The 22,732-nt window shown below is 43.2% G+C and overlaps 1 protein-coding gene across 2 annotated transcripts in view; it reads left to right on the top strand.

Moving 5' to 3' along the window:
* The window catches only part of xpo6 (exportin 6), a 157,333-nt gene that overhangs the window by 68,614 nt on the left and 65,987 nt on the right, over nucleotides 1-22,732 (top strand). Inside the window, exons 4-7 of one of the 2 annotated variants that reach the window (XM_072481372.1) lie at nucleotides 1,811-2,008; nucleotides 3,338-3,497; nucleotides 20,490-20,567; nucleotides 22,249-22,702. In XM_072481372.1, the coding sequence (XP_072337473.1) occupies nucleotides 1,811-2,008; nucleotides 3,338-3,497; nucleotides 20,490-20,567; nucleotides 22,249-22,702 (890 nt within the window). The remainder of the gene's footprint in view (nucleotides 1-1,810; nucleotides 2,009-3,337; nucleotides 3,498-20,489; nucleotides 20,568-22,248; nucleotides 22,703-22,732) is intronic. The other variant, XM_072481373.1, reaches the window with a different exon arrangement.

Genomic DNA, 22,732 nt, shown 5'->3' on the forward strand with positions numbered 1-22,732 from the left:
CAAATACGCATAGCTTTTAAGATTATTACGGGTGACAAAGTATATTTTTAAGGTACACCGCCGTATTGGCTGTGGTCAAATTCACACTCTGCTCTGAAACAACATTAGTGTCTGTGGATTTCCTCCTTGGAATCCCCCCAGATGATTTTCTTTTTTTAATAAATACTTTAAAAAATAAATTTAGAGTACCCAATTATTTTTTCCAATTAAGGGCAATTTAGTGTGGCTAATTCACCTACCCTGTGTATCTTTGGTTTGTGGGGGTGAAACCCAGGCAGACACAGGGAGAATATGCAAACTCCACACAAACCGTGATCCAGGGCCGGGATCGAACCAGCGCCTCGGGTAGCATTGCTAACCAATGCTATGTTTTGCATTTTGAAATCCACTCCCACATTTTCCAAAACACACTCATCAAGAGAACTTCTGCTCTACCAGTGAATCCACTCCAGGTTTTACACCAACCCTTTTTAGTATTTCTTTGCCATGTCTACTTTTGCACCTTTTGAGGTCCAGCCACCAATTTCCATCGATATTTCAGTTCACATTGTATAGGCTGTAGTAAGATCCCTCAAACCCGAAAATCACTTCACTTGGGATCTCGAGTCTTTCTCTGAGCTTTGCCTGTCTTTACTGATCAGTCCGCTGTTCTCGTACCCTTAACCTCAGACCACCTGGAAACTTCTCATTTCTCTAACTAATCTTTCGGTAACCATTACTCCATTGTATTGTTTTTCTTACAGCAGAGCTGTGGGAGTTGTTTCCTCTCCGACTGTCTATTTACAAATTGCTGTAACTTCCAGCTAAAACGAAAGAACCAAGGAAAGTTTTTTTTTCTTTCCTTATAAGGGCCTCTCGTTGCCAAACAACCACATTTACTCTTCATGCTGTATAACGCTCTATCAAATAGAATCCTAGTTTGAACTGAAATCAACCTCCGCACACATCAAAATGTTTTCCCAGCATGAATTTGTTTCTCTGCCTTTCCAGGCACAGAAACATTAAACCCACCTAAAACTATACCTTATTTCTAATGTTTACCATTACAAATATAAATCTCTTAAAGCTACTTTTGTTTTCCTAACAGCGACTTGGGCTTGAAGTTCCAGTTTTAGTCATGTTCAGGACAGTGATGATTTGGCTGGTTTCTAACTAAGTCCAGTAACACCACGTAAAATTTGTAGGCTGAATTGTAAAGTGAGGCTGAAGGTGGTGTGGAGATAGAATCTTAATCTCTTTTTTAAAAAATTAAATTTTTTAGAGTACCCAAGTATTTTTTTTCCAATTAAGGGACAATTTAGCGTGGCTAATTCACCTAACCTGCACATCTTCGGGTTGTGGGGGTGAAACCCAAGCAGTCGTGGGGTGAATGCAAACTCCACACAGACAGTGACCCAGGGCCGGGATTTGAACCCAGGTCCTCAGCGTCGTAGGCAGCAGTGCTATCCACTGTGCCACCGTGTCGCCCGTTTAATCTCCGGAACATAGTGTTAGTTTCCTCCCTGTGCAAGGTGGCGTATGGGTTGTAAAAAGTAGCCGTTGATATCTCCAGTCCAATCAACATTGCATAACTGTGCCATGACATTTTATAAAACTAATGTTGAATTAGTGTGAGCAAAGGGTCCTGACCCCATAAATTGGGCAGGGGTTAAAGGTAAATGACACAAACTAGCTAGTAGAGCAGTTAGAAATTGCTGCTTTTTATGCCAGGTCATAGACTCTTTTACCTCTAATTTAAACCTGTATTTTGTTCAGGGTTAATTGTTTGCATTAACTTCATGAAAAAAAACTTGACTGCTTCTGCCACCAGAACCTGATCAATAAGATGTGGCTGGGAGTCCAGTCTCAAGACAAAATGGAGATTCGAAGCTGTCTACCCAAGCTTCTGTTGGCACACCACAAGACAATGCCATATTTCATTCGCAACAAATTGTGTAAAGTAATTGTGGATATCGGGAGGCAGGATTGGCCAATGTTTTACCATGATTTTTTCACCAGCACATTACAGGTAAGGTAGGCAAGGGAAGTGTAAAAGCTATTGATCTGGATGCACCTGTAATTACCAGTATATCATGGCGTAATAGCATTAACTGCCATAATATAATCTGTTACTAATGTAATTTCCTGCAAGGATAAAACTGATCTCCTGAAACAAGTCCTTTGCTGGCAACATTATAGCATGTGCACCTTGTACCTGTCCGTACCCTTTGAAGAAATTCTTCTTGCTTTAACTCCTAAATTTGCCTAGCTCTATTTTATGTTGTACCCCCTTGTTCTAGATTTGCCCCATCAGAGGAAATATTTTCTCTATTTACCCTATTGAATACCTTTCATCATTGTAAATCCTGTAGATAACTACCTTTCAACTTTCTAAAATCAAGGGAATACAAGCTAGATTTGTGCAACCTTTCCTCATAATCTAACTTTTCAAGTCCTGGTATTATACTGCTGAATTTGCCTTGTATCCACTCAAAAAGGCTGATGATTGGCGTCCAGAACTGAACCCGGTACGCTGCAGATAAGATCTGACCACAGTTGCATACAACTGAAGTGTCCCTTCCTTAATTTTGAATCTCAATTCACTTGGGGGTAATGGGCAATGTTCAAGTAGCCTTTCAAAATTAAAAAAAGACAATGTTAGGTTTGTGTACTACTAATCCAGCTTTTTCCATTTCCCTCCACATCAGTTAAGTGACAGGTAGAGTTGCTAATTGTCTGCTGGTATACCACATACTGCTTGAGGCTGCAGATAGGGTTGGTGTGCAGCTGTGGTGCTCTGAACCTGTCTCAACTAAAAGTGGCAGACTCAGCTGGTACCAAGGGTGTCAAATCTATCTAACTTTTTAATGAGTCTTGTTAGTCTCACTGAAAGCATCAAACTGCTTAATTTACATCAGCTAATTGGGCCTGACCAAGGTCAGAATTGAGATTCAGACTGTGGACAGCTGCAGACCTTCATTCGGCTTTGCAAAAGTCAGTGCGTTCAAATTGTAAGGTTCTCCAGTTGCACTGGGTCAGGCAAATGTTGCAGCTTGCCTGTCTCCTGTCTCATAGTTAGCATTAGTCTCAGAGTTGCCTGTCAGAGGGCAGTTTAAAAGAGAGTGCTTCATCTTCAGCTGATAAAGCTCTTGATCAGTCTCGGTGCCCCTCCTGCTAGGTTTATCTGCCTAACTGATTTAAGCTGCAGCAAGTGGTGTGTGTCAGGGGGAGGAGGGAGGATGAGGAAGATGTGTCTGCTGCTGAGCTGAACTATTTCAAGTCACTTGTGAACATTGAGTGTTATAGCAACATCTATTTGCCTGGTTCCCTGCAAGCTGTAAAATATTTTCCTATTTAGCTAATCCAGGCTACTTCCACCACGCCTTTGGGTCTGATCATGTTGAAGACTACCTCTGAGGAGTTAGCATGCCCACGGGAAGATCTCAGTGTGGCACGGAAGGAGGAGCTCCGAAAACTGCTGCTGGATCAGGTGCCAACAGTACTAAGCCTTATTACAGGTCAGTATGAAAATGGAGGTCATAGTACAACATTGGGTAAACACTGAGGGATTGTCGCTACTGGTTAGAAGATCAGAGCAGGATTATCATTAGAAGATCAATGAGCAAGTTATTTGTTCTCTAATGAGCTTTTAGCACATAGGATGCTTTAAACTGTTGAGACAGTGATTATTAACATCATTTGAAATGAAAGTGGTTCAGTGTTTTAAAAGGAAGAATATAAAAAGATACAGGAAAGGGGCAAGTGGGCTCAGTGTAGCTGCTGTTGAGAAACTAGTATTGGTAGAAGAACCTATGAGCTGAATGGCTTCCTTTGCTGTAAATTCTCCCGTTCTATAGTGTTTCATCTGTGAACAACTATCATTGCCATCGATATGCTTGAATGACTTCAGGTTGGGAGAGAGGTTGCATGTATCAGAAAACTAAATAGTATTTGAAGTGGAGAAATATGCAAGCCATGGGGACAATGTGGGCAGTTGGATTAGTTTTGGATTTATCTGACATTTAACATATGATGGACCGAATGGCCTCTTGCCATTCTACGATTCTGTGGTACCTGATTAGATAATTCGGCAACCGACGTTGTGGATCCAGCTGCTTCATTATAAGCTGCCATTAACAACATAGTTCATGCTCCTCATTATGAAGCCAACAATTTCGTGTACTGAGGAAGTCGCTGACACAAGTAATTAAATTTGACAGATCGTGTGATTGAGAACTACCCATAATTATGCATTATAATTGAGGGGGTTGCTCACAACATTCCTTCCACATCCTAATGCTTTGGCTAGAAGCCATTGCATGTGATAGTCAGGCTATGAATAGACAGATAAGAAAGGAACTAACATAGAACATAGAACAGTACAGCACAGAACAGGCCCTTCAGCCCTCAATGTTCTGCCGAGCTTTGCCCGAAACCAAGATCAAGCTATCCCACTCCCTGTCATTCTGGTGTGCTCCATGTGCCTATCCAATAACCGCTTGAAAGTTCCTAAAGTGTCCGACTCCACTATCATAGCAGGCAGTCCATTCCACACCCTAACCATTCTCTGAGTAAAGAACCTACCTCGGACATCCGTCCTTTTTCTCCCACCCTGAACCTTATAGTTATGCCCCCTTGTAACAGTTACATCCACCAGAGGAAATAGTCTCTGAACGTCCACTCGATCTATCCCCCTCATCATCTTATAAACCTCTATTAAGTCGCCTCTCATCCTCCTCCGCTCCAAAGAGAAAAACCCTAGCTCCCTCAACCTTTCCTCATAAGACCTACCCTCCAAACCAGGTAGCATCCTGGTAAATCTCCTTTGCACTCTTTCCAATGCGTCCACATCCTTCCTATAGTGAAGTGACCAGAACTGCGCACACTATTCCAAATGTGGTCTCACTCATGTACAGTTGCAGCATAACCCCACGGCTCTTAAATTCAAGCCCCCTGTTAATAAACGCTAACACACTATAGGCCGCCATCAAGGCTCTATCCACTTGAGTGGCAACCTTCAGAGATCTGTGGATATGAACCCCAAGATCTCTCTGTTCCTCCACATTCCTCAGAACCCTGCCGTTGACCCTATAATCCACATTCAAATATTTCCTACCAAAATGAATCACCTCGCACTTATCAGGGATAAACTCCATCTGCCATTTTTCGGTCCAGCTCTGCATCCTATCAATGTCTCTTTGCAGCCTACAACAGCCCTCCACCTCATCCACTACTCCACCAATCTTGGTGTCATCAGCAAATTTACTGACCCACTCTTCAGCCCCCTCCTCCAAGTCATTGATAAAAATGTGAATGCAGTCCTCCGTTGGCTGAGTTGATAGTATTCTCTCAGTTGAATTGTATTCTCAGGTTTCCAGAACTCGAGCATATGAACCAGGCAGATGCTTCAGTACTATACTGAAGGAGTTTTCTATTGTTGAAGGTACCACTTTTTGGTTAAACTAAAGGTCCATCTACTTCAAATAAAAGACTCATAAAGTAGGGTGCTCTTTCCAAGGGCCGTGCACTGTGCAAAAGAGCAGTGAATTCCACTGATGTCTTGGCCAGCATTCCTCCCTCACCAACATCATCTGAACCAAATTATTGGTCATTTATCTATTTGTTGTTTGTCCACAAATAGGATGTCAGGTTTTCTCACATGAAAATTGCACTTCAAAAGTGAGAATGTCCCAAGGATGTTATGAGATACCTTTTTAAAAAATATATATTTTTATTCTCCTTTTTCACATTTTCTCCCAAATTTACACCCACCAACAATAAACAATAAGCAATAACGAATTTAATGTCAATCCCCATATCAAAAACAACAATCCCAGCCTCCCATCAACCCCCAAACAACTGCCCGCATGTTAACATAAACAAATAAATCACCCATAGTCACCATTAACGCATAGTCCCCCCCCAAAAAAAAACAACTAATGTTCGATGTTATCCAATTCTTGAAAGTGCATAATGAATAATGCCCATGAATTGTAGAACCCCTCCATCCTTCCCCTCAGTTCCAACTTAACCTAGTCAAGAATCCCAACCGGCCCTGAGACACCACAAAATACTCACTCTTGTCTACATTTACATTGTACCCCGAGAAAGACTCAAACACCGAAACAGCTCCAATATTCCCCCTGTTGACACACTCGGCCCCTCCTTTTGACATCCTCTTCTTTCAAGGTGCCATGGTGTGCATTCTAGCCATCCTTCTGACAGTTTTTATCCTTATCCTCAAAAGTAGCAAGTGTATTGTATCTGTTGGATAGGATCAGTTTCTGTGGTTCTTTGTTCTCTATTTCACCTAATTCTCCTTTATTCTCTATCACTCACGTCAACCCCTTTTGCAATCTGCAGCTGCCTATGAGGTGTGATAGAAGTCTAGAGCAAACTGCCCAGAAATCACCCCACGGCCGATATGGCTCAGAACGTTTCCAGCTCACTAGTTCCAAGACTGAACTGGAGAGTTTCAGGATGGAGAGCCACTAGAGCCGATTTGTTCACTCTAAACAGTCTTTTTTTTCTTTATTCGTTCATGGGATGAGAGCGTCGCTGGCTGGGCCAGCATTTATTACCCACTCCTGAAGGCATTTAAGAGTCGACCACATTGCTGTAGGTCTGGAGTCGCATGTAGACTGACCAAGTAAGGACGACCGATTTCCTTCCCTGAAGGACATTAGTGAACCAGATGGGTTTTTATGACAATCTACAATGGTTTCCTGGTCACCATTGGACTTTTAATTCCAGATATTTACTGAATTCAAATTTCACCATCTGCCATGGCGGGATTTGACTTCAAGTCCTCAGAGCATGATTCAGGGTCTCTGGATTACTCGCCCAGTGATAATGCCACTGCATCTCTCGCTCCCCTACACCACTGTCTTGCTGCCCACAAACTCAACATATTGCAGTTCACATACAAAACCTGCTTTGCACATCCGTCTTCATTATTTATACTGTATCTAGGGTTTAGTTTGTTTCTTCCCTTTTTCTACACTCTTACACTAAGCAACAGACAAAAATCGTATATGCGTACATTAGAGTTCTATATAAATATAAGTGGTTGAATCAAAAGTAACTATGGAGATGGTGATTAACTTCGTAACCTCTGCAGATGTGCAATGATTAACCCATATCCTGCTAAATCAATAAAGGCACTGTAGTGATACATAACCCTTGCTCTGTTACACAAGCTGCAGATTTGTGCCGTTGGAGACGTCACATAAATGTTTTAAAATATTATCATTAAAATTGAAACATTTCAGGAGGGCATGTGGCACAGTGGTTAGCACTGGGACTACGGCGCCTAGGACCCGGGTTCTAATCCCGGCCCTGGGTCACTGTCCATGTGGAGTTTGCACATTCTCCCCGTGTCTGAGTGGGCTTCCCACAACCCAAAGATGTGCAGGTTAAGTGGATTGGCCATGCTAAATTGCCCCTTAATTGGAAAAAAATAATAATTGGGTACTCTAAATTTATATTTTAATAAATTGAAACATTTCAGAAATGGTAAATCTGCAAATGAGAGAAGTTTGCAATATTTCCCATGCTCTCTTTTTTTTTTAAGAGTATCCAATTCCTTTTTTCCAATTAAGGGGCAATTTAGCAAGGCCAATCTACCTACCCTGCACATCTTTTGGGTTGTGAGGGTGAAACCCACGCAAACGTGGGGAGAATGTGCAAACTCCACACGGACAGTGACCCAGAGCCGGGATCGAACCTGGGACCTCGATGCTGTGAGGCGGGAGGGCTAACCCACTGCGCCACTCTGCTGCATGGAAATGACCATTTCAATTTAAGATGCATCTATTTATATATTTTGTAAATATTCGCAAATGAGATTTCCTTCAAGTTCAAATGCTCGAATGTACACCGAGGTTAACCTCCCAAGTGGGATAAAATTGCTATCCAGAGTGTCTCTTGTCATGTGAGAGTACCTTTAAGAAATGGGTGTTTAAGAAATGTACCTTTAAGAAATGGGTGTTTTTCAGTGATGTCAGAGTGTCGGTGGAGCTGGGCTGTCTGTCGGCTTTTTACTTTCGTTTTAGGCTGTTTGCTGCAGGGTGTGCTTTAGTTTCGTTTTCGGTGTTGGAGCTGAAGCCAGGCCAAGCAGGTGTACTGCTGTTCTCTCTACCATCAAAAGACTATCTCTTGATCATTTGGTGAATTCAGAATTATAAATGTTCTCAGTAGTGAATGTAAACCTAATGTGTTTCTTTTGTCTTCTGGATGTTGTTTGGGAAGTTACCTAAGCATTACTTAGTGTTGTATTCTTTGGGGGTTGTATTTGAATTAATGGTTGCTAAGATGTTCACTCTTTGTTTTAAAAAGGTTAACTTGAGTTCATAGAATAAACATTGTTTTGCTTTAAAAAATACATTTCCATTTCTGCTGTACCACTCCTGTAGAGTGGGCCGTGTGCTCCCCATACCACGATCTATTAAAGGTTGATACACTTTGGGGTTCTCTAAATCCTGGCCCATAACAAATTGGGGGCTCAAGCGGGATAAAAGTCTATCTATTGGATTAGCTTAGTGAACTTAAAGACACTGAGGGGTGAGCATATTGTGGTTGTTTTTCAGGTGTGGTATTTCAGTTAAGTAGGGAGTGTTGTGGACAATGGCTCTTTCAGAGTCTCTGAAGTTTTTGGGGGTGGAGACGGTCACACACAGTACCTGACGGACAGAGACTAAAAGCAGACTGTTAGATATGGCAAAAACATTGCAGTTAACATTACCTGACAAAATGCAAAAAGATGAGGTAATTATGGCGGTGGCTAAGCATTTAAAGTTGCCTGAGATACAGTTTGACTCATTGGAAATGGCAAAAATTCAGTTGCAAATTAAACAAATGAAACTTGAGAAAAAATTAAAGCAGCTTGAATACAAAAGAGAGGGGGAAAGAAAGGACAGAGAAGAAAGGAGAAAAGAAAGAATAGCGCTAGCAGAACAAAGAGAAAGGGAGATACAGATCAGGGAAAAAGATAGTGTGTTTGAACTTCAGAAAATGGTCATGAAACATGACAGTCAGTTAAAATTGGCAGACGTAAAGGGAAATGTACTGTTGGATGATAGTGATGAGGATAGTGAGAAAGAGCATCAAAGTCGAACGCTTGGTGGGGATCTATTTAAATATGTCCAAATATTGCCAAGGTTTGACGAGAAGGAGGTAGAAGCTTTTTTCATTTCATTTGAGAAGGTAGTTAAACAAATGAAATGGCCACAGGACATGTGGGTATTACTGATTCAAACAAAGCTGATAGATAGGGCTAGTGAAGTGTTTGCATCAGGGGGTATCTGGGACGTATGAGGAGGTGAAAAAATCCATCTTGGGTACATATGAACTAGTGCCTGAAGCCTACAGACAAAGGTTTAGAAATTTAAGGAAAAGGGCAGCACGGTGGCACAGTGGTTAACATTGCTGCCTACAGCGCTGAGGACCCGGGTTCGAATCCCGGCCCTGGGTCACTGTCCGTGTGGAGTTTGCATATTCTCCCCGTGTCTGCGTGGGTTTCACCCTCACAGCCCAAAGACGTGCAGGATAGGTGGATTGGCCACGCTAAATTGCCCCTTAATTGGAAAAAATAATTGGGTACTCTAAATTTAAAAAAAAAAAGAAGAAATTTAAGGAAAACATTTGGTCAAATATACATGGAGTTTGAAAGGATCAAACAGAGCAGTTTTGATATGTGGATGAGGGCTTTGAAAATAGACCAAACATATGAAGCTCTCAGAAAAACTATACTTTTGGACGAGTTTAAAAATTCAATTCCTGGTGTAGTGAGAACTCATGTGGAAGAGCAGAGGGTTAAAACTGCGAGATTAGCAGCAGAAATGGCAGATGATTATGAATTAGTTCATAAATCAAAGCTTGGTTTCCGACATCAGTTTCAGCCTGTGAGGGATAGAAACTGGGGACATGAGAAATACTCAAGTGGTAAAAGTAAAGGTGACCTGATGGGAGATAATAAGGAGAGTGTACCTCAGATTAAAAAAGAAATCAAGGAGGGTGGAAGAGACATGAAAAGTTTCAAATGTTTTCACTGTAATAAACTAGGCCATGTAAAGTCAGTGTTGGTGGTTGAAGAAAAGCACTGGGAAGGCTGGTGTGGTAAAACAGGATAAGACAGTGGGGTTTGTTAAAGAGGTAAAGGAAAGCCCAAGTGAAGCGAAGGAGGTGCAAAAGATTGTGCAGCCTGATCAAGAGGTGATTGATAAGAAGGTGCCAGATCTCTTTAAAGAATTTACTTGTGTGGGTAAAGTTTACTCATGTGTATCAGGAGGAGTAGGTAAAGAAGTCACAATTTTAAGAGATAACAGGAGCTAGTCAATCTTTAAGAGATGAGGAGTTATGTAGTTTGGGAAGAATGTTGCCAGAAAAGGTGGTAATATGTGGAATTCCAGGTGAGAGGAGTAGTGTTCCATTATATCAGGTTAGGTTGGAAAGTTCAGTGAAGAGTGGTGAAGTGATAGTAGGAGTAATAGAGAAACTATCTTCTCCAGGAATACAGTTTATCTTGGGTAATGATATAGCTGGATCGCAGGTGGGAGTGATGCCTACTGCGTTTGATAAGCCAATGGAAAATCAGACAACTGAAGTGTTGAAGGACGAATATCTTGGGATTTTTCTGGATTGTGTAGTAACAAGGTCGCAAAGTCCCAGGTTAAGACAAGAGGAGAAATCATAGAGTGAAGATGAAGTGGAAGTGCAATTATCAGAAACTATTTTGATCAGATGGTTGAAAATGAACAAGAACAGGTGGAGGATGAGATGGATTTTTTTAGTTCAGGAAAATTGGCGGAGTTGCAACAGAAAGATGTAGAAATAAAACTGATGTATCAGAAAGCATACACGGAAGATGAATCTGAGTGCATACCAGAGTGTTATTACCGTAAAAATGATGTCTTGATGAGAAAATGGAGACCTTTACATATTCAGGCGGATGAAAAGTGGGCAGAAGTTCATCAAGTAGTATTGCCGGTAGATAGGAGGTGTTGCGAGTTGCGGATCAGGTACCAGTGGGTGGTCATTTGGGAATAAGGAAATCTCGAGCTAAAATCCAGAAACATTTTTATTGGCTCGGACTACATAAAGATGTAGTTAAATTTTGTCGATCATGTCACACAGGTCAAGTGATAGGGAAACCTCAAGTAGTGATAAAACCAGTGCCCTTAATACCCATGCCAGCATTTGAGGAACCTTTTACACGCGTCCTAATTAATTGCGTAGGACCGCTTCCTAAAACGAAAAGTGGGAATCAATATCTTTTGACTATAATGGATGTGTCTACTAGGTTTCCAGAGGCCATTCCAGTACATAATATTACAGCTAAAAAGATTGTGGAGGAGTTACTTAAATTCTTTACTAGATATGGACTATCCACAGAAATACAATCGGATGAACGATCAAATTTTACCTCCAGGTTATTCAAAGAAGTTATGGGTAGCTTAGGAATAAAACAATTTAAATCAACTGTGTACCATCCAGAATCGCAGGGAGCATTAGAAAGGTGGCATCAGACATTAAAGACAATGTTGAGGGCTTATTGTCAAGATTATCCAGAGGATTGAAATAATGGAATTCCATTCGTACTGTTTGCAATTAGGGATGCACCTAATGAGTCAACCAAATTTAGTCCTTTTGAACTAATTTTTGGTCATGAGGTAAGAGGACCACTTAAATTGATTAAGGAAAAATTGGTGAGTGAGAAATCAGAAATTACATTATTGGATTACGTGTCAAATTTTAGGGAACAATTAAATAGAGCAGGTGAATTGGCTAGACAACATTTAAAGGTTGCACAAAATGTGATGAAGCGGACAAGAAATCCAAAATTCGTTGTTTTGCCAGTGGAGATAAAGCTTTAGTGTTGTTACCAGTGGTAGGTGAACCTTTAAAAGCTAGGTTTTGTGGGCCTTATCAGATTGAAAGGAAGTTAAGTGAGGTGAAGTATGTGGTAAAAACGCCGGATAGAAGGAAAACTGACCGAGTGTGTCATGTGAATATGCTTAAAAGGTACTTTGTAGGGGAAGGAGAGAAAAAGGAGGTTTTAATGATTCTAACTCAAAAGTGACGAACCAAATAGGGAAGGAGAGAAAAAGGAGGTTTTAATGATTTTAACTCAAAAGTGACGAACCAAATCCAGATGACTGTGAATTTGACATACCTAAAATTAAATTGGAAAACGAGGATGTTCTTAAAAATTGGGATAAATTGTTGAGTTACCTTCCAGAGGAAAAACGGACTGACCTGAAAGAGTATTGATATCACGTGGGCAAGTTTGTGGAGATAAATTGGGAAGTACTAAAATGACTATACATTGTAGATGTGGGAAATGCTGTTCCAATCAAACAACATCCATACAGACTTAACCCTTTAAAATTGGTACAGGTTAACAAAGAGATTGAGAGTATGCTTAAAAAGGCATAATTGAAGTGGGTTGCAGCCAATGGAGCTCACCCATAGTGATGGTACCAAAACCAGATGGTACCCAACGGTTGTGTGTGGACTATACAAAGGTAAATGCAGTTACAAGATCAGACTCTTATCCTATCCCACGTTTGGAGGATTGCATTGAGAAAGTGGGACAATCAGCTTTTATTCCAAACTGGATTTACTTAAAGGTTACTGGCAGGTACCTTTATTTGAAAGGGCGAAGGAGATTTCAGCTTTTGTGACTCCAGATGTTATATACCAATTCAAAGTTATGCCATTTGGCATGAAAAACACATCAGTCACATTTCAACGGTTAACAAACAAAGTTGTTTCAGGATTACCCAATTGTGTGGTATACATCGACGATCTGGTAATTTTCAGCCAAACCTGGAAAAAACATTTAAAACATCTGATGGAATTATTCGATCGACTTCTGGAGGTGGGTTTGGTGATAAACTCGCCAAAAGTGAGTTTGGAAAAGCCCAAGTCACTTTCTTTGGCCATACAATCGGACAGGGACGAATGGTCACACGGGATGTGAAGACGAGTTGAGTTTCCAATAGCCTCCAGACAAAGGGAAATAATGCGATTTCTTGGCATGTGTGGATTTGATCGAACATTTGTGCAAAGGTTTTGTAGCGTGGTTGCCCCACTGATGGACTTGCTGAAGAAACGTTGAAAATTTCAGTGGACAGCGGACTTTCATCAGGCCTGAAAGCTGTGATAATCAATGCTCCTGTGTTGGAGAATTACAAGGGACTCTGTGATCAGATTGAACAAAAGTATCTGACTTTAAAGAGAAATGCTCTTGGTCAGGTGTTTGCTTTAATGGACATCCCACCTGTGTCGGTGATCAGCCTGCCTGTCTGTGCAGCCCAGCTGCTGCTTGCCCTATTCCATATTGGCCACATCTCCTGATCAACACTACTGAATTCCTGGAAGCTGCTGGCTCAGAGTTAAATAAATTATTGCAATGACTGAAGCACTAACAGTGGCATGTAATTCAAGTTTCAGAACTGTGGGTGAAACAGTGATCCAGGAACATCGTGCTTTGTGAAGCAAGTACTAAGTCGGGAATTTGGTGCAAATGGGAATCCCCTTGCTAAATATTTCTTGTGCGGTAATTTAGACTAACAATTAGAATCTGTCTTAAAGTTTAAAACTGCAACAAAAACTACAAGCTAGTTAAGATGCGTATTCAACAGAAACTACCTGGCAGTGGTAATTAAATGTTAATCAACTAAAAGCAGTTGTCTGAATAACAGTTATTAACTGGAGCAATAATAAGCTCTCTTAAACAGTGTTTGCTACTGTGTAGAGTGATATGGGAAGAGATTGCTTCATGAACCAAGTGCTAAGTCAGGAGATTGGTGCAAGTGGGAATTCATTGCAGAGGTGGAAGAAGCTGCTGCTTGCCTCTTAGTGTTCGTCTCCAAGCTAGGAGATTTACTCACTAATTTCATAAGCAGTTATATAATCAAATAAATCGGGTTATTCAGACATGGCAGTAGGAATGATGTGATGTGCCTCAAGGAAGTGGCAGTTTGTGGAATTCATTACACTTCCGAGCAACCATATCCGCCTGCGGTAATTGTCGGCAGTTTGGGCAACTTTGACTCAGTTGCTGAGTTTCTAAGTTGCAGGTGGACGCACTCTCATCCCCTTGGGCTAAGTAGAACTTGAGTTGGTCAACAATCAACGACAGGAGGATGTGACTGCGAGTCAGACAAGTAACGGTGACAGCATGGAGTGATGGACGGGCCTCAGACCTTGACTTTGACCAACATGTGGAGGTACTTGTATAGATGAAAACAAGGACTGCAGGGTGGATGAGAAAACTGACTTGTGCCATGGCGCAGGAAGCCATCCAGTTGGAGGGAGTGAAAGGAATGTGGTATTGATGAGGAACAATAGTCCTGGAGTTGGATACTGTTCTCTGCAGCTGCGAGCAGAAGTTCCAACGGTTGTTGTGCCTGCCGGTGCCTGGGTGAAGGACTCTCATTGCAGCTAAAGATGAATTTGGATTGGGCGGGTGAAGATCTAGTTGTCATCATCTATGTAGGAACCAGAAACATAGGTAGAACTATGAATGGTCTGCTGAGAGAGTTTGAGGAGTTAGGATGCAGATTGAAACACAGAATCTCAAATATAATAACCTCTGGATTGTTAACCTGAGTTGCCTGGCAATTGGCATAGGATCAAGTAAATTTATGGAAATAAATAGAGTTTTAAACTTAGAGGAAAAGGGAGTTCAGTGAAAGGAGAACTTCAAATCTGAGGAGAAAGATCAAGACAATAGAACAGTGGAGTGATGTGGGTAACAACAAGTCGGTGGGACAGGAGGGGCAGAGTTTAATAGTTATAGTGTATCAGCCAAATGAGGTCAATGCAAATATTTTAAAATAAAGTAAAATTAAAAGCTCTTTATTTGAATGTGCAAATCATTCTTAATAAGATGGATGAGCTTGTGGCACAAATAGAGAGCAATGGTTTTGATTTAATGGCCATTACCGAGATGTGGTTACAAGGTGACAAAGGTTGGGAACTAAATATTTCAGAAAAAATAGAAAAGGAGGGGTGAGACCTGAAAGTGAAGGATGACATGAGGACAGCAGCGAGAAAGAATCTTGGCTCAGAAGATCAGGAAGTAGAATCAATATGGTGGAGATTAGGAATGTAATTACAGGTCAGGAAATACTGGCGTGAGTAGTTGGTCGCCCTCCCAAATAATGATTACGCTGTTGGTCAGAGCATTAAGCAAGAAATAATTGGAGCTTGTAACAAAGACTATCCAATAATTGTTGGGGGGATTTAATCTTATAGGCTGGATCAATCAAATTGACAAATCTGATTTGAAAGATGAATTTGTGGAATAAGAACATAACTAGGCCATTCAGCAAGATTATGGTTGATCTTTTTGTGGACTCAGCTCCACTTACCCACCCGCTCATCATAATCCTTAATTCCTTTATTGTTCAAATATCTATCCACCTTTGCCTTCAAAACATTCTTTTGTTATACTTTTCTGGAACACTATGTTGTGGAACCAACCAACAAATAAAACTATATTAGATCTAGTATTGTGCAATGAAACAAAGTTAATTAATCTCTTAGTAAAAGACCTCCTGGGAAAAATTATCATAATACAATTAAATGCCATATTAAGTTGGAAAGAAACATACTCGAGTCCCAAATAGGAATTTTAAATCAGTCAATTACATTGGTGTGAGGAGAGAGATGGATATGGTTAATTGTGAATAGTCTAAATGTATGGTAAGAAATGGGAAACATTTAAAGAAACCACTAAAAATGAGCAATAAAAATACATTCCATTAAAAAAATTGATTAATATATTATAACTATTAAACTTTGTCCGTCTTGTCCCACTGGCTTGTCATTATCCACATCACTCCACTGTTCTATAGTCTACCAGAAATAGAAAATTATTTACTAGCAACCTCAAAAATAAATCACTATCTCCTGCTCGTTAGTTTAGAAAATGTCGAGACGAGCTTGGACCCTACAGCAAAAAGGTTTCTCACCATGTTACTGTTCAAAGTTTCCGTTAACTCACCTGTTGCAGTGTAATCTGAAATTCAAGGCTAGAATAACTTTGTTCCCGAACTGGTTAATATTCATCAGTGCTGCACATAAGGGTTAGATTTATTTCAACACCTGAGCGTGGAGGTGGCCAGGAGGAGAGCAGGCTTCAAACCAATCAGGGCGATCCTTTTCAAGAAAAAGGTGAAGTTTGGACTGTTATACCCAGCCCGTCTCTGGGTCACGCATGTGGACCAGCACTTTTTACTTTTGAGTCGCCTGAGGACTCGTTGGATTTTGCAAGAAAGAAATGGCTGACGAAGGACTGAGAACTTTTGAATTTGGCTGCAGCGTTCGTGTTTCTGTTTTCTCTGTTTTGTTTCTCTGTTTTTGTAAAAAGTTTCTCGTTTTGCTTGGAACCAGCAGTAGAGCTGAGAGAGTTTAGGTTTTCATTTGCACTGTTGGGGGATGGAGGTGTGCTAGTATTGATCTTGATGTTTTTCAGTTGGGCAATTGTATGGGGATTGTTGATGTTCGAGTTTGTTTGCATGAGCTGTGGGGAGGGAACAATAGGTGGGAGACTATCTGGTGACTGGGATGGGGGCCACCAAGGTAGCTGGGTGAGCTAGCTCTCTGAAGCGCAGTGGGGATGTGTGCATATGTTTGGTTTAGTAAAGGGATTGCGATACAGGGTATTATTGCTAGGGGTGGGGGGGGGGGGGGGCGGAAGGTGGGGGTGAATGTTCCGCTGGTGAGGGAGGGACTTGGGCTGAGGGACAGAGAGGAGGTTGGGGGCGGAGGCTGCCTGGGAATGGGCTGGTGGAGGCGCGGATCACGGGCTGGAGGTGGGCCTAAGAAAGGGGATGACTGATCGGTGAAGCGGGGGGCAATGAGCCCCCCAACTAGGCTGATCACCTGGAATGTTCGAGGGTTAAATGGGCCGGTCAAAAGGGCACGGGTGTTCGCGCATCTTCGGGGATTGAAGGCGGACGTGGTAATGTTGCAGGAGACACACCTTAATGTAACGGACCAGGTTAGACTAAGGAAAGGCTGGGTCAGCCAGGTGTTTCATTCTGGACTAGATTCAAAGACTAGAGGGGTCGCTATCCTGATTAATAAGCGGGTGGTGTTTGAGGTGGGTAGGATAGTCTCGGACGTGGAGGGTTGGTATATTATGGTCAGTGGGAAACTGGAGGGGGTGCAGGTGGTATTAGTGAATGTATATGCGCCAAATTGGGATGATGTAGAGTTTATAAAGAGGATGCTGGGGAAGATACCGGGCTGGACTTGCACAGGTTGATCATGGGAGGGGACAGTTAAAGGAGTTAAGAGGGTTCATGGAGCTGATGGGGGGGATGGATCCATGGCGGTTTGGGCAGCCGAGGGCGAAGGAGTTCTCCTTCATGTGCATAGTGTACTCCCGGATTGATTTCTTTATTTTGAGCAGGGCCTTTCTGGCTGGGGTAGTGGACACTGGGTACTCGGCGATTACAATCTCAGACCATGCACCGCACTGGGTTGACCTGCAGGTTAGTAAATGACATGGGGGAAACTTCGGCAGCAGTGGTTTGGTAAGCACTGAAGGCGGTGGAAAGGGGGGAGCTGATCTCGATCCGGGTGCATAGGGAGAAGGTTGACAGGGCAGAGACGGACAGACTGGTAAAGGAGATTTTACAGCTCGATAGGAGGTATGCGGAGACCCCAGAAGCAGGGCTCCTGAGGGAACAGCGGAGGCTGCAGGCGGAGCTTAACTTGCTGACCATAGGGAGGACGGTGGAGCAGCTGCTTGCACAGCAGAATGCTTGCACAGCAGCTTAGGAAGAGGGAGGCAGCTAGGAAGATAGAGAAAGTAAAGGACGGTGAGGGGAACCTGGTTGGTGATTTAGTAGGGGTGAATAAGGCGTTTAGAGATTTTTACAGCAGGCTGTTCAGGTCGGAACCCCCTGCGGGGCCGGAGGGGATGAGGCGCTTCTTGGAGGGGCTGAATTTTCCGACGGTGGATGGAGGGCGGGTAGAAGGGCTGGGGGCCCCAATTGGGCTGGAAGAGATAGTGGAGGTCTTGACGGCATGCAGGCGGGTAAGGCCCCGGGTCCGGATGGGTACCCCGTGGAGTTTTATACTGGGGCCAGTGTGTTGAGGATGTTCAATGAGGCAAGGGAAAGAGGGGTGCTGCCCCCGACGATGTCACAGGCATTGATTTCACTGATTCTTATGCGGGACAAGAACCCGGAGCTGTGTGGGTCCTACGGGCCGATATCCCAGTTGAATGTGGATGCCAAGTTGCTGGCCAAAATCTTGTCCTCCAGGATTGAGGACTGTGTTCCGGATGTTATTGGGGATGATCAGCCGGGGTTTGTTAAGGGTAGGCAGTTGGTGGTCAATATAAGAAGGCTGTTAAATGTGATCATGATGCCCCTGGAAGGTAGGAAGGTTGAGGTAGTGGTCGCAATGGATGCAAAAAAGGCTTTTGATCGGGTAGAATGGGATTATCTGTGGGAGGTACTGGAACGGTTCGGATTCGGACGGGGCTTTATTGACTGGGTCAGGTTACTGTATCAGGCTCCTACGGCAAGTGTGCGGACGAACAGGACAACTTCGGACTATTTTAGACTGCACCGGGGGATGAGACAGGGATGCCCCCTCTCCCCACTGTTGTTTACGCTGTCTATAGAGCCGTTGGCAATTGCTCGGAGCTTCAAGTGGCTGGAGGGGACTGGTCCAGGGGGTAAGCACAGGGTTTCGCTCTATGCGGATGATTTCCTTCTGTACGTTTCGGACCCAGTAGAGGGGATGGAGGAAATCATGAAGATTTTGGGGGAATTCGGCTGGTGCTTGGGATATAAGCTAAACATGGATAAGAGTGAGATGTTTGTGGTTCAGGCGAGGGGACAGGAGGGGCGACTGGGAGAGCTGCCGTTTAGGTCAGTAGGGGTTAATTTTAGGTACCTAGGCATCCAAGTGGCGCGGGAATGGGACCGGCTGCATAAATTGAATCTGGTCCGGCTAGTGGATCGAATGAAGGACGGTTTCCGGAGATGGGACGTGCTCCCGTTGTTGCTGGGCGGGAGGGTACAAACGGACGGTGCAAATGACGGTCCTCCAGAGGTTCCTATTTGTATTTCAATGTCTCCCCATTTTTATTCCGCGGTCCTTTTTTAAGCGGGTCAACAGGGTGATCACGGGCTTCGTCTGGGCGGGCAAAACCCCGCAGGTAAGGAAGGTAATGATCGAGCGGAGCCGGGGAGAGGGCGGGCTGGCGCTGCCAAATTTTAGCAATTATTACTGGGCGGCTAACATAGCCATGATCAGGAAGTTGGTGGTGGGGGAGGGGGAGACGTGGGTGCATATGGAGGCGGCTTCTTATAAGGGCACCAGTCTGGGGGCGTTGGTAACTGCGCCTCTGCCGTCACGGTACTCCACCAGTCCAGTGGTGGTGGCGGCCCTGAGAGTTTGGGGGCAGTGGAGGCGGCATGTGGGAGCATCGGTCTGGGCCCCAATTTGTGATAACCACCGGTTTGCCCCGGGGAGTATGGATGGGGGGTTCTGGGTATGGCAGAGAGCGGGGATTGAGAGGATGGGGGATATATTCATAGAGGGGAGCATTCCCGAGTATGAGGACGCTGGAGGAAAAGTTTGGGTTGGCGAGGGGAAACAAATTCAGATATCCGCAGGTGCGGGACTTCCTTTATAAACGGGTAGCAACTTTCCCGCTCCTACTGCTGGGGGGGATTCAGGATAGGGTAATTTCCAGAGGGTGGGTAGGGGAGGGGAGCGTCTCGGACTTCTATAAGGAGCTTATGGGGTCGGAGGAGATGCAGACCGAGGAGCTGAAGCGCAAGTGGGAGGAGGAGCTGGGAGGTGAGATAGAGAATGGTTTATGGGCAGATGCATTGAGTAGAGTCAACGCGTCCGCAACATGTGCCAGGCTCAGCCTGATACAATTTAAGGTTGTGCACCGGGCTCACATGACAGTGGTCCGGATGAGCAGATTCTTTGGGACAGAAGACAGGTGCACAAAATGCGCGGGAGGACCAGCGAGCCGCGTCCACATGGTTTGGACATGTCCAAAGCTTTGGGGATTTTGACAGTGGTTTGCAGACGTCATGTCCACGGTGTTAAAAACAAGGGTGGCGCTAGGTCCAGAGGTGGCGATTTTTGGGGTGTCGGAAGATCCGGGAATCCAGGAGGAGAAAGAGGCAGATGGTGTGGCCTTTGCTTCCCTGGTAGCCCGGAGATGGATACTATTGGCATGGAGGGACTCGAAGCCCCCAAAGTCAGTTTAGGTTAGAATAGGGGGGTAATAAGGGTGGGACCTGTACAAAAGGTAAACCGGTTTTGCACTATGGTTTCATGTGTAGTTTAGTCGGGCAGCATGGTCGGCACGGGCTTGGAGGGCCGAAGGGCCTGTTCCTGTGCTGTACATTTCTTTGTATATTGTCTATTTTGTTGTTGTTTCTATACCAAAAATACCTCAATAAAATGTTTATTGCAAAAAACAAAATTAATTTCAACAATATTTCTTTTTGCAGGTATTTTAGAGACCATTTGGGATAAACACAGTGTTACAGCTGCTACTCCGCCTCCCTCCCCAACTTCAGGAGATAGTGGTAGGTTCTGCTTTTTAGTTGAAATGCTTGTGATTTGAATATATAACCAGCCAGTCTGAGTGAATGAAGATGATTTAGCATACCAATTTCGATGCAAATGTATTTATTCTGTAGGAGCGACATGATGTCATTGAGGAATAGAACACGTGTATTTAAAGTATTAGTGATCTCAAGAAGTCTCAAGTGAGGTGTCGAGCAGCCAGATTCAGAGTAAAACTCCACTAACTCAAAAGTGTCCATTAACAACCTCAGGACATTTATAACTGCATGGTCATAGTGTTTGGTTTTTGCACTGGATTCATTGTCATCAGTCGCACATACAAGGGAACCTTGGATCCCCTATAATGAAGGGCAGAGTACACTTCAGTTGTCAATATGTAGCTAAATGATAGTAGGACTTGGACCGTAAGTGAACCCTGTTCCTTGTACAAAGTATCACGAGCGCCATTTCTTTACAGAAGACTGATGAAAAGCACTCATCCAAATAGCTTCAAATCTAGAACTGTTTTAATTTACATAAAAATGCCTGAATTTTATACCGTTTTCAGTGTTCCTTGATTATGAAAATATTAGATACAAACTTATAAATGTAAGCTCACTTATCTCACTAAGCTGCTTAAAGTAAGCTGGTTCAAAACTTAAAAGTTGGAGGCCTCAAGAATTCCTCCGAGAAAGAGATTTCATTCCTGCAGACTCAATCCAGCATGCAGTCGTTCAAGATTACACAGTACGGAGTACCTACCTATTCCTGTATCAGCACATCTAAACTTTCTGCTGTGCCGATGAATTGTGGCGATACATGAGCCCTCTGATCTTACCAGGAGCAATCTTCTTTCAAAAGCACGTCATGCTTGAGATTGTACGGTACAGTCTTCCCACTGAAAACCTAACATTTTCAGTTATTTCTGTTGAGACTTGGTTTCAGGCAACAGGTTTACTTTAGAGGTAGATGGGATATATTTTAGAGACAGCTTGGGCAAAATCCAGTCAGTTGCATGTACCAAGTGATGCCTCGGTTTGATGTCCTTGCTTGCCCTCTTCCTCAAAGGATGGTTTCCTCATGTAAGTGGTTTAATGATTTCTGTAGGCAGGCACTGCCCACAAGCTGAACTTTGTTAATTTGATGCTGCAGAGCATTAGTGCAGCCTGACCCAGTGCAGCTAATCATAGTAAATTAGCTGCTGAAGAGTACATTCAGTATCCACTGCATGTTCCATCAATTTTGATAACCAGAAATATCGATGTTGGATCTCTTTGTACAGGCTAAAGTACTGCTGAAATTAATTTAAACTTGAGTCACAGAAAACACAAGCTAAATACTAATGAGAGGACTTGAATTAGTCCATGACGAATGACTACATTCCCTCAGAATTATGCTCCAGCATTCTTGAGTTTCTTCAGATGAATCAATTAAGCGTTCCGTTTTTTGGCAAGCCTGGAACTGTACCTTCTATAGTAAGGTGGTATGCGGAAGCCTAAAATGCTCACGGTTGCGAACTTGAATACCTAACAGCTAGAACAAGTGCATTTATTGGGGTGGTATCAACCATTTCCTGAAGTAGAGAAAATGTTTCACATCTTGCAGTAATGGTTTATAGTACATATATATTTGCTTTTCTACATTTGTGAGGCTGCCAATAGCCTGAAGCTACTGAAGTCTAATGATTTTTTTCCCTGTTAGGTGATTTGCTTAGTAGCCTATTGCAGACTCCCCACGCTGCCAAATTATTAAATCAGCCAATCCCAATTTTGGACCCAGAGAGTGAGCATGTTTGTTTCCTCGCTTTGGACTGTCTGACTCATCTCTTCAGCTGGATCCCGCTCTCTGCCAGCATCACCCCGACTCTCTTGACCACCATCTTCCATTTTGCTCGTTTTGGTTGTGACACCCGTGCCAAGAAACTAGTTGCTGTGAATGGAAATGGCCACAATAATAACATCATCCAGGAACGAGGTAAACTGGGCGTGTTAGCTATGTCTTGCATTAATGAACTCATGTCCAAGAACTGTGTCCCTGTGGAGTTTGAGGAGTATCTACTGCGCATGTTCCAGCAGACATTCTACTTGCTGCAGAAAATCACCAAAGAGAACAATGCACACTCCATAAAGAGCCGCCTGGAAGAGCTAGAAGAAAGGTAAGCCTTATAGATACCCTGGCATAGGAG

This window comes from Scyliorhinus torazame, chromosome 17 (genome assembly GCF_047496885.1).
Source record: "Scyliorhinus torazame isolate Kashiwa2021f chromosome 17, sScyTor2.1, whole genome shotgun sequence".
Taxonomy (NCBI): Eukaryota; Metazoa; Chordata; class Chondrichthyes; order Carcharhiniformes; family Scyliorhinidae; genus Scyliorhinus; species Scyliorhinus torazame.